We start from the raw sequence: 12,500 nt of genomic DNA, 5'->3' as shown, positions 1-12,500 counted from the left end.
CATGTGTATTTTTATAAACGAAGACATTTCCCTACGTTTGAGCCTTTCATTTAGACGCAAACAGAGAATTTGCCCCGTAAAACGGTTATCCAAAAAAACTCCGGCCAAAGTGTTTTTTTGGGAAAACTCCGTTTATGCGTTTGGTTCTAAACTGTGGTAAACAGAGCCAACGTCACAGTATGCAACAGAAGTTTACATTTGCTCTCACGTGCGACTTTTCAGGGTTCTGATTGGTTAATGTGAGCTTGAGGCTATCATTAGACTGCCACTGTGGTTTGGCGTGCTCATGACAGCATGTATGTACACAGGTTCGTGTAAACACATTTAAAAAAAAAAAACGGTCTCGTGTACATGCAGTTTTATTTGCAAACGTAGATGGCCAGATATTCGTTTAGGAAAATACCCTGCTTCGTGTAAACGTAGTCTGAGAGCCTTCACAGTCAAGTCATTGACCCCATTGTCTGATCACAGTCAAATAACAGTCTATCTGAACAGAACAGAGACCCCCAACACCTACACAAATCCTGAGAAAATGTACAAAATCAAACCCAGCTATAGTTGGGGGAAAGACAGTTCCGAAAGCTATCAAAGGTCAAAAGGTCACCCGGAAACACAATCTCTCCTCTTTTTTATCTACAAACTACCATCATAGTAAAGAACGTTGGCCGTATACCATCTACACAACATATTCCACCATGTGGCTCACATTTCACATTTGCCCACAATTAAAAACAAACAAAAGAAATCATTGGATCAATTCTGAATGCAAAAAAACATAGAAATAGCCTAAGGAAATTATCCAGCCAAAAACACCGGCAACCAGACAACCTAGATATACGGGCTCTATATAGATATACGGGCTCTCTATAGATATACGGGCTCTACAGTGGGTCCCAGTTAAAAATGGAGTTTTCAGTGTGTTTCTCGGTGTTTTTAGCAGCCCCTGCAACATGCTAGTCCACTGTAGCCTATAAGCTTTGTACATACTGTTAAACATAGTTTTGGATTCAGTGGCAAGATTTCTTGATTGTACAGTGTCTGTCTCTCAGTAATGTTTTAAAATGAGAGCTTCGTCAGCTGGCAGTAGGCTACTTTGTCGGTAGTCATGAGAAGTTCGCTTGCTAACAAAACATAAATATGCTGCCCAGAAACCTTGTGAATAGTTCTGATTTTTTTACTACACTAACGAGGTTGAAATATAGCCTTTGCCTACAGCATCTCCTTAACAGTAATGTTAACAAAATGACAGCATTCATATGACAAAGGAAAACGAATTTGGTCACTCAAGACTGTGCCACAGCAACCAGTGTAGGCTACAGTCCTACCCAATAGGCCTACTCGAAGCAGATAGCGTTGTCTGACGGTCGAGTGGGTTAATGTACGTATTTCCAGAACAGGTCTGCAACTTTCAGGCAGTTCTGAGTTTGAATCTAGGCAGGAGTAATGATGCAACGGTTTTCCTTTAGAAATCTTTTTTATTGAATCAAAGTTGTAGCCTACTAGTACAGACATTAGATGAAGTGTTCTGCAATGAGTCTGGTTTTAACCCAGCTAAAACTTAGCCCAGTAAATTAACTAAACTTATCCCAGTAGCAAACAGTTTTTCTGGGTGTAGGCTACTTTGAAACTGCTGCGGGGTAACGGGAGCATTTGTTTTTAAAACATAGGCCTAACTTGCATCTTTCCATTCCAACCATTATTAGGCCTAGGCCTATTGTTATAATTTTTTGCAAGGTGTTGCTCCTGGCAAGACTTGTTTATAAGACGTTTGGTGATTAATTGATATCTGTTTTGGGACACGTTAAACTTTCTTTATACACGGGTTTCCCGTTTACCAACAAAACTAGATGCGCGCACAGCCGTGGGGCAGAAGACGCTTGGTGGCCGTCCACAACGTTATAAACTTAACCTAAATAGTCAGCTGCTGTAAGCTACAATCGGATTTTATTGTATACCCCTGTTGTCTCAATGATAATAACATCTCATTTCAGACTATATTTCAAAGTTTGCCGTTCATTTGCATTATTAATATAACATCGTATTTTGTCATTTTTGGCGAAGACATGCATTTCGTTAGGGATATTGAACATATTTAACATTCTCTAACCATCGTGATTTCGAATTGGTGCAGTTTTCAGCACAAAAACTCATTTTATTCTTTTGCTCTTTTGCATTGCTCTATGCTGTTCTATGGTGCTTTATGCCTCTTGGTTGCGCACGCATGTTTTCGTGACGTTGCATAGAAATCCATGTATAATGAGCGCATAAAACGACTTGTTGACGTTTTGGGACATTAAGCTGCGTTAAGCTTTTTCACGTTAAGGATTGTATGTCCTTAATTTTTTTTATATATTTAGGCTACTTGCGCAAACCCTGGATACTTTTATTGCCACACAACAATATTGGTGGTATTTGTTACATTAGCTTCAAAAAGCACCGCTTCAGAAAGCTGCACTGCTTGTGAAAGAAGGGGGTGGGGGAGGGGAGCTTGCAGCCAAGTGTTGGAAAAATGCATGCAACACAGAACCCGCTTCTCGCATTAGTCACTGACAGTAGACAGCTTCCAGCCTAATGACTTTCACACATGATTTGAATGATTTACAGTAGGCCTAGACACATTAGCGCTCCACGTGTAGAGACTGTGCAATGTGTGAATGGTGCTCAATGATTTGCCAATAGCCTATAATTGTCTTCTGCCGGGTTGCATGTAGCCTACAGTTTTGCTGTACATGTTTTCAGCCTTTATTGGTTAAATGACCATTTTTATTACGAAAATATTTCAAAAACTCAGTGTCTAAAACTCAGTGTCATTCAGACTCAACCCTCTTGTTGCTTTGATATCTTTTCGTTGTCGTTTGAACGTCGGCAAGCAGGCATGTTGCGGTTGCAATTTAAGTGAAATTTCTACAGTAGGCCTACAATATCCCAATATTGTATTGTGTTTGGTAATGACTCAAATGTCTCTAAAAAGGCATTTTTGGCATTCTGAAATGAAAAGGCATTTTTTTTGCGAAAAACTTTTTTATTTGGATTTCGATTCAAATCAACGAGTTGGCTGATTGCAAATGACATGTCAAGTCCATTTCAAGTCAATGTAAAATGGAAGCAGGAGCAGTAGGGGATCCCATAGCCCTGGGAAGATCACATTCCAGTTGGTCCTCCATTTAAGGCTATGACCTGCTCAATGACTTTGTCCAGGTGATCTATGTATTATTGCAGACCTTTGTGGTGAGTTTGTACCTCCAAAATGACTATTGCTGAGATCAGTTCGTCTCTGCTCTTGGGTTTGGCCTCGCAGCGAATATATCGTTTCATTGAAGCCCAGACTAACTCTATGGGGTTCAGATCCGGCGACTCTGCCGTTGTTGGCACCCAGTTGATCCCCTCACTCTGAATGCAGGCTCTGACACTGGTAGCGGTGTGTTTTGGATCATTGTCTTGGAAGAATCTATGTGTAGACATGAGGAAACGCTCTCTGAAGTATGAACCGGCAACTTTTTTGATGATCTCTTCCGCGTAGAACTGTTGATCCATAATACCATCAAAAATGAGAAGTGGGCCCGGGCCACAACGCGAAATTCCACCCCAGACGTGCAGTTTGACCGGGTGCTTAACTCTAGGTTTTACCATGCCCCTAAAGTTTGTCTTTCTCCAGCACTGCAATGCAAAACGTTCCAATGCCACTGTTGACTCATCGGTGAAGAGAACATCATCAAACTTTTCACCAGCTGTCTTCCATTCTTGCGCTTGACGTAGACGCAATTCTTTGTTTTTTTCCCGGGTCATTGGGATAAAAACTTCCCAAAGCTTCCCAAAGTTCCAGCCAAGAGCCTGGACTGCCTTTCTCACTGTGCTTAAACACATCGTTTATTTTTTGCATTATTTTGAATATGACTCGCTCCAGTCTCAACAGCACGTCTACATTTTCCACACGCATCTAAGTTCTAACACACATATCCCCTCTCGCTTTCTCTCTCTCCATCCCTGCGCACGGTGCTTTCTTAAATTTTCATATTAGAATGTTTTGTCAAGTGTAAGCTTAAACTACCGTGATCAATTTAAGTTCCCGTGCCCCTGCTGAAAGTCTCATGCGCTTATCGTTACACTATCAAATCTATAAGTAACCGTGACAAATAGGGTATAAGATATATAAACTCACTCTATTGTATTATCATATATGTTTGGTAATGGCTCAACTTTCTCTGATTGTTCTACTGACTTGGACTGACTTGGAAACTGCGTCATGGAAGCAGTAAGTCAAGTCGCATCAAAAATAGTAGTGGCAGAACTCCCAAGTGACACCTTGTGGTTGTTTGTGTCAACTGCAGTTTGTGCCATTTCTGCTGAGAAAATGGGGATCGTGATTAATGAAGGAACCCGTCCAAACTTAACCGGGACCCATTGTATATAGATATACAGGCTCTATATAGATATACGGGCTCTATATAGATATATAGATATACGGGCTCTCTATAGATATATAGATATACGGGCTCTACATAGATATACGGGCTCTATATAGATATATAGATATACAGGCTCTCTATAGATATATAGATATACGGGCTCTACATAGATATACGGGCTCTATATAGATATATAGATATACGGGCTCTATATAGATATATAGATATACGGGCTCTATATAGATATATAGATATACGGGCTCTCTATAGATATATAGATATACGGGCTCTACATAGATATACGGGCTCTATATAGATATATAGATATACGGGCTCTATAGATATATAGATATACGGGCTCTATATAGACCCTTTCAAGAGAGTTCCATTATCAGCATCATAGTTGGCCCCACAAGGCTTCTGTTTTAACATTCCATATGTTATCTTAATGCAGAGGAAGTAGATTGGGAACCAAATAGAATGTTCAAGCATTGTTTTTGTTTTTATTGTTGAAAGGGTCTATAGATATATGGGCTCTATATGGATATATAGATATACAGGCTCTCTATAGATATACGGGCTCTATATAGATATACGGGCTCATAGATATACGGGCTCTCTATAGATATACGGGCTCTATATAGATATACGGGCTCTCTATAGATATACGGGCTCGATATACGGGCTCTATATCGATATACCTGCTCATAGATATACGGGCTCTATATAGATATACGGGCTCGATATACGGGTTCTATATAGATATACGGGCTCTATATAGATATACGGGCTCGATATAGATATCAGTGTTGCGCGATCTGTCCGAAATTAAGCGGTCGCCCGCGGTTATGAGTCATAAACAAAATATTTTAATGATATTCGGGTCATTTGCGGGCGGGTCAGTTAAAATTAATTAAATATATATTTTCTACAAATAGGCCTACTTAAAATATCACGACAAGGCTAGCACCAATAAAGCATCAATACAGTAAAGTCAACAGTAAAGAAGCTGAAGACGCGAGTTAAAATAATAAAGACACCCCTTTAGGAAAAGCGATATAAGCTATGGGAAATATTGGGAAAAGTTCTTAAAGAAGATGACAGTAGTACAAGTTATGGTCTATGTAGGCCTACTTCTTGCGAAGCCATTTAAAAGTATGACAGCCAAAATGGGCAGCCTGCAGGAATAAATGTTATGGCACACAGACTACACAGCCATATCTACCGGTATGTATAGGTTCGCGCATGCATAAAAGTTACCTTAGTTCGTTGTGTTTGTGACTTTAAACAGTGGATGTGGTTTAGTAAAGCTTTGTGCTTCATTCAGCATGATAAACCAGTTATTACGCTAACGTTTTGACCAGCAATGTATCTCTCTTGCCTACCTTGCCTCACCATTTCTGTTTTCCATGTATGTCCATGGCCTTCAAATCTTATCCTAGTGTTCTAATCCTTGGTGGTTGCGTGCGTGCTTGCACTCTTATTCTCATTCTCTCTCCTGCGCAAACATTATGTCCTGCATGCCTACTGCGTGTAGTTCTACTGCATAAAGTTTTGCAAATAAATTAGTTTGTTTTACAGAAATGGCCTACTGTCACACTGCATGCAGGCTATAACCAAAAGCACGCATTTTGTAAATAAGCGGGTCGGATCGCGGGTCGGGTATAATTTTGTCCTAATTAATATTCGCGGTCCGAGTTGCGGTCCGGTTGATTAAAATATCGGGCGACCGCGGGCCGCTTGTGACCAAACCCGCGCAACACTGATAGATATACGGGCTCGATATAGATATATAGATATACGGGCTCTATAAGTATATAGTATATATACTCTTTTGATCCCGTGAGGGAAATTTGGTCTCTGCATTTTTCCCAATCCGTGAATTAGTGAAACACACACAGCACACAGTGTACACACAGTGAGGTGAAGCACACACTAATCCCGGCGGGGTGAGCTGCCTGCATCAACAGCGGCGCTCGGGGAGCAGTGAGGGGTTAGGTGCCTTGGTCAAGGGCGCTTCAGCCGTGCCTACTGGTCGGGGTTCGAACCGGCAACCCTCCGGTTACAGGTCCGAATTGCTAACCACTAGGCCACGGCTGCCCCCGGCTCTATATACTGAATGCCTCAAGAGGTATAAAAATACAATGAGAGCAAAGAAAAATAAATATATACAAACAAAGCCAACTAAATTATATAGAATAATCACACAACTGGAAACATTAAACAAAAGGCCTCACAATGATTTAGCAATTCAGAATGGTGCTATATGGAGAGAGCATTTCACAAACCTTTTGAATCATCCTACTCTAAATTGTGACCATCAACAAATATCTGACAGATTGGAAAACTTTAAAATTACCATAAAGGATAATCAAATTCCACTGGGTTTCCAATAAGCCAGAAAGAGCTTGTGGAAAAGCTACACAAACTACAGCCAAGAAAGGCCTGTGCTGCAGACGGCATCCTGAAGGAGACGCTAGTGCACACAAACCCCACATCTCAATTGGCTACTCTAAAGCTCTCCAGTCTCATATTAAATGTAGGACACTTCCCTGACTTACCTGAGTACACTAAAAGAACCAAAACTCACGTCAATGTACAGACTACAATGTACAAACTACAGGCACGTTCAGTCTCTCCGTTGAAGAGGGCAGGCAGACCTGGCTGCCCATAGAGGAGAGGCTGTGCTCACACTGGAGCTTGTGAGCTGTGGAGACAGAGCTCCCAAAATATGAGGAAATACGGACATTATTTTTCAATAAATTAAATTCAACCCTCCCTGAGTTTCAAACCTGGACAAATGAGGCTAAATTGCCTTACATCCTCGGAGAGAATGAGGATGTGGCCATTCTTACATCCTCGGAGAGTATGAGGATGTGGCCATTCTGGCTGCAAAATTTGTAGCAGCCTGCCATAACTTGAGGGACAGCCAGTGAGGCCACAGCCATACACAATGTTGTATGTTATTATTATTATTAGAATTGATTTACTTTTATGTCTTACTTGATTTCCAAATCTGTTAAACCCTGGTTTGTATTTTGCCCTCCTATGTGTTATAGATTATAGAACCCCTGTTAACCTAATGATTCTGACCCCGCTAGATATGGAGAAGTTTCAGTCAAAGTAATATTACTATCCATAGTAGGCCGATGTAGGCCTACCCACGATACTGTTACAAGAATGCCTTCTAGCTATTTAATTAGACTCAACTTTCCCCAAGAATAGTGTGCGAGGCCCTCCTCGGCCGACTAATTCGGGAGGCGCCTTCAACTGAGTAATAATCCTAGTGTGAAAGTTGGTCAGAGGCTATAGTGCTGGCCTGGACCACTATACTCATCTGGACAGAACATCTTACCGAAGCTACAGAGGGTTCAGGGTGTGCTAAGGTTAGCTGTCTAATTCCAGACTACTAATAAAATCAGTGACCCACCACAGTACAATACGATGGCCAGTTCTCCTGGTAGCATGCCTACTTTCACTGAGTTGAGGCACAAGCTATTCATCCAATACATTATAGAAGGTACATCTAAATGAATAATGTGAAAGTTACGAAAACAGGTTAAATGAACATTTAGGAAACCATATGAAGCAATCAGAGAATGAACATACCAGCTCAGAGGATGACTACACACCTTAGTGGTGCGGGAGATTCTGACTACAGAATGGCTCCCAGAATGCTCTGTAAACTTCACTTAAATAGGCTACCTAGTTTGTGGTTGGTTACATTGATATGGATCACAAGGTTGGAGGTCAGCTGATTTGGGGATCACATGAGGAGTACTTTGATGAGACTTGAGACCATTGTTGTAGTGAGAGTGAATCAATCAAGACATGACAAGGTATACATTTGATTACATTTCCTGTCCCTATAGTTAACTGCTCCTGTGGACATGTGACAGTAGGCCCACAATAGGCCCACACTTAGTAGTTGATCAAGAGTCCATATATGATTGAGAGGATTATCATCAGCCTGGTAATTAGGATCCTTACAAAGTCAAGAATACACGAAGATCACACACACACGTTAGGGAAGTCAAGAATACACGTAGATCATACACACACGTTAGGGAAGTCAAGAATACACGTAGATCATACACACACGTTAGGGAAGTCAAGAATACACGTAGATCATACACACACGTTAGGGAAGTCAAGAATACACGTAGATCATACACACACGTTAGGGAAGTCAAGAATACACATACTGTAGATCACACACACACACACACATGGTGGGACGCAGCCACACCAACACAAAGGGTCACACACACAAGGTAGAACTAAAAAGGGGAATCACACTAAAACAGGTACATAAACAATAAATACAGGCCCAAACACACACAATAACAACCCAAACACACACAATAACAACCCAACAGGCCCAAACACACACAATAACAACCCAACAGGCACAAACACACACAATAACAACCCAAACACACACAATAACAACCCAACAGGCACAAACACACACAATAACAACCCAACAGGCACAAACACACACAATAACAACCCCAAAGTTCTCCTAGAATCCTCAGCGTCCAACATATTATATATATATATATATATATATATATATATATATATAAAATACAGTTATTTACTAAGACAGCAGCAGCCTCATGTCAATCATCATTGCTTTCGTTTCTGAACGCCATATGCTGCCAGTTTAGGAGCAGTTCACCTGTTGTGTTATGCATTAGCCTTCGGGTTACTATAATGATGTCTGCCTATTTGCTTCACCTTTTGCCCATCTTAATGGTCCAAACTTCACGTATTCTCCAACAAATGTGTGTGTACTGTCTACTGACTGTCCACTGACTTACTGTTTTTACTGCTACACTGTTTACATGCTATATTATGCAAAACCCCTCCCTCCCTGCCACAGCCTGGATCGTGGCCGTACCTAATACTTAATACTTAAACGAGACACTACAGGTGAATAGGGTAACATTTTAAAATAATAGACATCACCATGAAACTTCCTCAGTTGATTACTTACACAAGTATGAACAAAAAATGTATTACAAGTTTTTGAAATTCGAATGTTTAATTATGCAAATTAGGCATTATCTCATTAAATATGTGCACATTTGCATATATTTTCGGTAGATAGATCTGAACATATGATAAAGCCAGGTACAAAATATTTTTTTCATTTTGTTTGCATACAAGATGAAAATAAAATTACAGAGGGATTTCAGGATATCTGCTTTTATTGCCTAGGAAATCAGAATATACTGTCCATAGCCATATATTTTTGATTAAAATGTCACATAAATCAGGCCAGGAATGATTTATTAACAAATTCCTCTGTAAATATCTTCAGAATACTGCTAAGTGTATATCTGGAAAGTTTGGTCTACATAAGTGCTACATAGGCTGAGATGTTTCTACTGGAAAATGAGAAAAACTTAATTTGAGGAAACAGCCTTGGAACACAGCCATGAGATTCCGTTCTCAGCCTAGACTCGCCTTTGAACTTTCGCGATTGGTTGCGGTTACAAAGGAAGTGTCCATATTTGGATAGCACAGCGTCATGCAGGAAAAACAGAGCTTTCCAACGGTACTACACATGTTATGTTTTGTATCACGGCCGCGGTAGAGCATGAAACGTTAGAAGACTAACTTTTGGTGAATTTAGGAGAAATATACAGGCGCGAGTAGACAAAATGTAATGAAATAAACACCTAAATGTGTAAATTGGGCTTTGTTGTTGTAGTAGTGTGAAAGAATACATGCTAAGGTAGCAAATTAGCCCAAAATCTCGAAATTGACCAGTGCATGAAAAAACAATGTTTTCACCTGCCGTGTCTCGCCTTAATACTTAATACTTGACCAATGGCTGTAACCCTATTATTTCAACCTATTCTTGCACTGATATAGTTTTTATATTACTTTGTCTACATTATTTTCTTATACGTCCATATCTATTTTATGCTGGTCTCTAGACTTTATTCTTGCACTGTTGCACTGTTGGTCTTATTTATTTGCACCATCACCATGACACTCACTCTCATAGAGCACCTTACCATGCATACAGAATCACAGGCTCAGTCCCTGCCCTGTCACTGCAAGCGCCTCATGCTTGATCATCCTTAAGCACACTATGTGGATATTTTATTTAGTTTTATTTAGTATATTTACTATTTTAGTATTTTTTTTATCTTCTACTGTCTTTATTGTTTAGTGGTGTTTTTTTATAGCCTAGAAATCTAGACGCACCCTAGCGGCAGCAAATGTAATTGGTAGGGTTTTTTTTATATGTATATACTTATATTACTTTTTCTGCTGTAAGTGCATGTTGTGTGTGATATCTTTATGCTACTGAGACCTTGAATGTCCCCTTAGGGATCAATAAAGTATCTATCTATCTATCTATCTATCTATCTATCTATCTCTATAAAACTATAAATTTCCCTCACAGGATCAAAATAGTATAGCCTACTTATACTATCTATCTATCTATCTATCTATCTATCTATCTAGCAAGACCTGCTCAATAAAATAAGTGCCCTCTGTTTCATTTGTAGGTGACTATATCTAATTTAATTGTTGTTATGAACTGGATATGTGATGATTCTGGGAATACTGGATATGTGGCCCCGTTGTACAATGCCTGCATACCATAAATAGTGCAATCATACAATCAATGAGAGCATGTGGTAAATTCTTTGATGTAGGCCTAACAGTTGCTTTTCTGGACCAGTGAGTGACATTTTCTGCGGCACACCTGATGATCTCTCACGGCACACTAGTGTGCCCCGGCACAGTGTTTGAAAAACACTGGCCTAGGCTACATGTCTATATTTTTCACATGCAAAAATGCAACATAAATTGCCTTATTCCCTCGTGAGGTGACGTGAGCTATGGTGTTTTCACTGGGAAAATATGTTCCCATGTGCAAGTAACCTACTGTGGAGAGTTCGCTTTGGCCACGAGATGGCGCAGCGAAACCAAAACACCGTCAGGGCGCGTTACAGGCCCGCTGTGGTGACGTGCCCCAGAACGAGAGCTGAGAAAGGGGTTGAGCCATAGAATGACGGGCTCTGGTTGAGCCTGTCGGGAGTGTGCGCGTGGGGCGGCGACAGGCTGCGTGCCTCTGGCAGGATGTGGGCAGAGGGCGGGACCACTGGCAGCTCGCTCTCCGCAGAGTTTCAGGTTCGCACGCGAGATTCTGCCTATGTGGCAGGCGGAGAGGATTGACGTTAGCACGAGCAGGCCGAAAGTAGCGAGGGCGGGGGATCAACACCGCAAACCAAAAGTTAACCAGGAGAGGTGAATGATTAACGACGACGAGAGTGTCCACTCGAACCAGCCTTATCTTACTGCCGTCTGATCCAATCACTCTCTTTACCTGACGCGCGACTGTCACGCGTCCCCGGACACACTCGAGTCTTCCACCGACGGGTCGCTCCTCACGGGGTCGCTCCAGAGCGAAGGCATGCGCTGCAGACACTCCCACACGTACTGACCTTGTTTTGAAACTTTTGGGCTGAGTGTGTGTGTGTGTGTGTGTGTGAGTGAGTGTGTGTGTGTGTGTGTGTGTGTGTGTGAGAGAGAGAGAGAGAGAGAGAGAGAGAGTCTGTTTTTTCGTGAGAGGGAGAAGAGACTAGTGAGGAAATGACCACGGAAGGGCAGGCGACGAGGCCAGACGGTCCCGTGTCGGCGCCACCGAGCCCCACCAGTCCTCTCGCGCCTGTAGAGCCGGACGACGAGCCGCAGTCGTCGATCACGGACGCAACGGAGGCAGGGATTAAGTTCGCCAAGACGTTTGCGCTCATCTTCCCTATCTACGTCCTGGGCTATCTCGAGCTCAGTTTCAGCTGGGTCCTGATCGGGCTTGCGCTGCTTTTCTGGTGGCAAAGGACGCATGGACACCGGAATACACACATCAACCGGGCTCTGGCGTTTTTTGAGCACAAGGAAAAAGTCGTGCGGCAGAGTTTACCATCATCCGAGCTGCCACCGTGGGTAAGTGTGCCAGGAGAAAAACGGCGCATGCGCGCGCTCGCTGTCACTGTTGTGATGGTGGTTTGTTGGTGATTAAGGACGTTATGTCCGGCTATGGAAATGATTGTGTGTGTGTGTATG

At 41.7% G+C, this 12,500-nt stretch overlaps 1 protein-coding gene across 2 annotated transcripts in view; it reads left to right on the top strand.

The window, feature by feature from the left end:
* Positions 1–11,537: 11,537 nt before the first annotated feature.
* Positions 11,538–12,500, top strand: part of esyt2a (extended synaptotagmin-like protein 2a) — a 79,406-nt gene continuing 78,443 nt past the window's right edge. The window contains exon 1 of one of the 2 annotated variants that reach the window (XM_076300189.1): positions 11,538–12,380. In XM_076300189.1, the coding sequence (XP_076156304.1) occupies positions 12,030–12,380 (351 nt within the window). In that variant the 5' untranslated portion in view covers positions 11,538–12,029. The remainder of the gene's footprint in view (positions 12,381–12,500) is intronic. The other variant, XM_076300190.1, reaches the window with a different exon arrangement.

The sequence above is a fragment of the Alosa pseudoharengus genome, unplaced genomic scaffold (assembly GCF_046254945.1).
Source record: "Alosa pseudoharengus isolate Yale_2024_CS ecotype anadromous, Long Island Sound unplaced genomic scaffold, YU_APseudo_1.1 YU_APseudo_1.1_scf_22, whole genome shotgun sequence".
NCBI classification, from domain to species: domain Eukaryota; kingdom Metazoa; phylum Chordata; class Actinopteri; order Clupeiformes; family Clupeidae; genus Alosa; species Alosa pseudoharengus.
The sequence above is the reverse complement of the archived record's forward strand: the minus strand, read 5'-3'. Positions and strand labels throughout refer to the sequence as shown.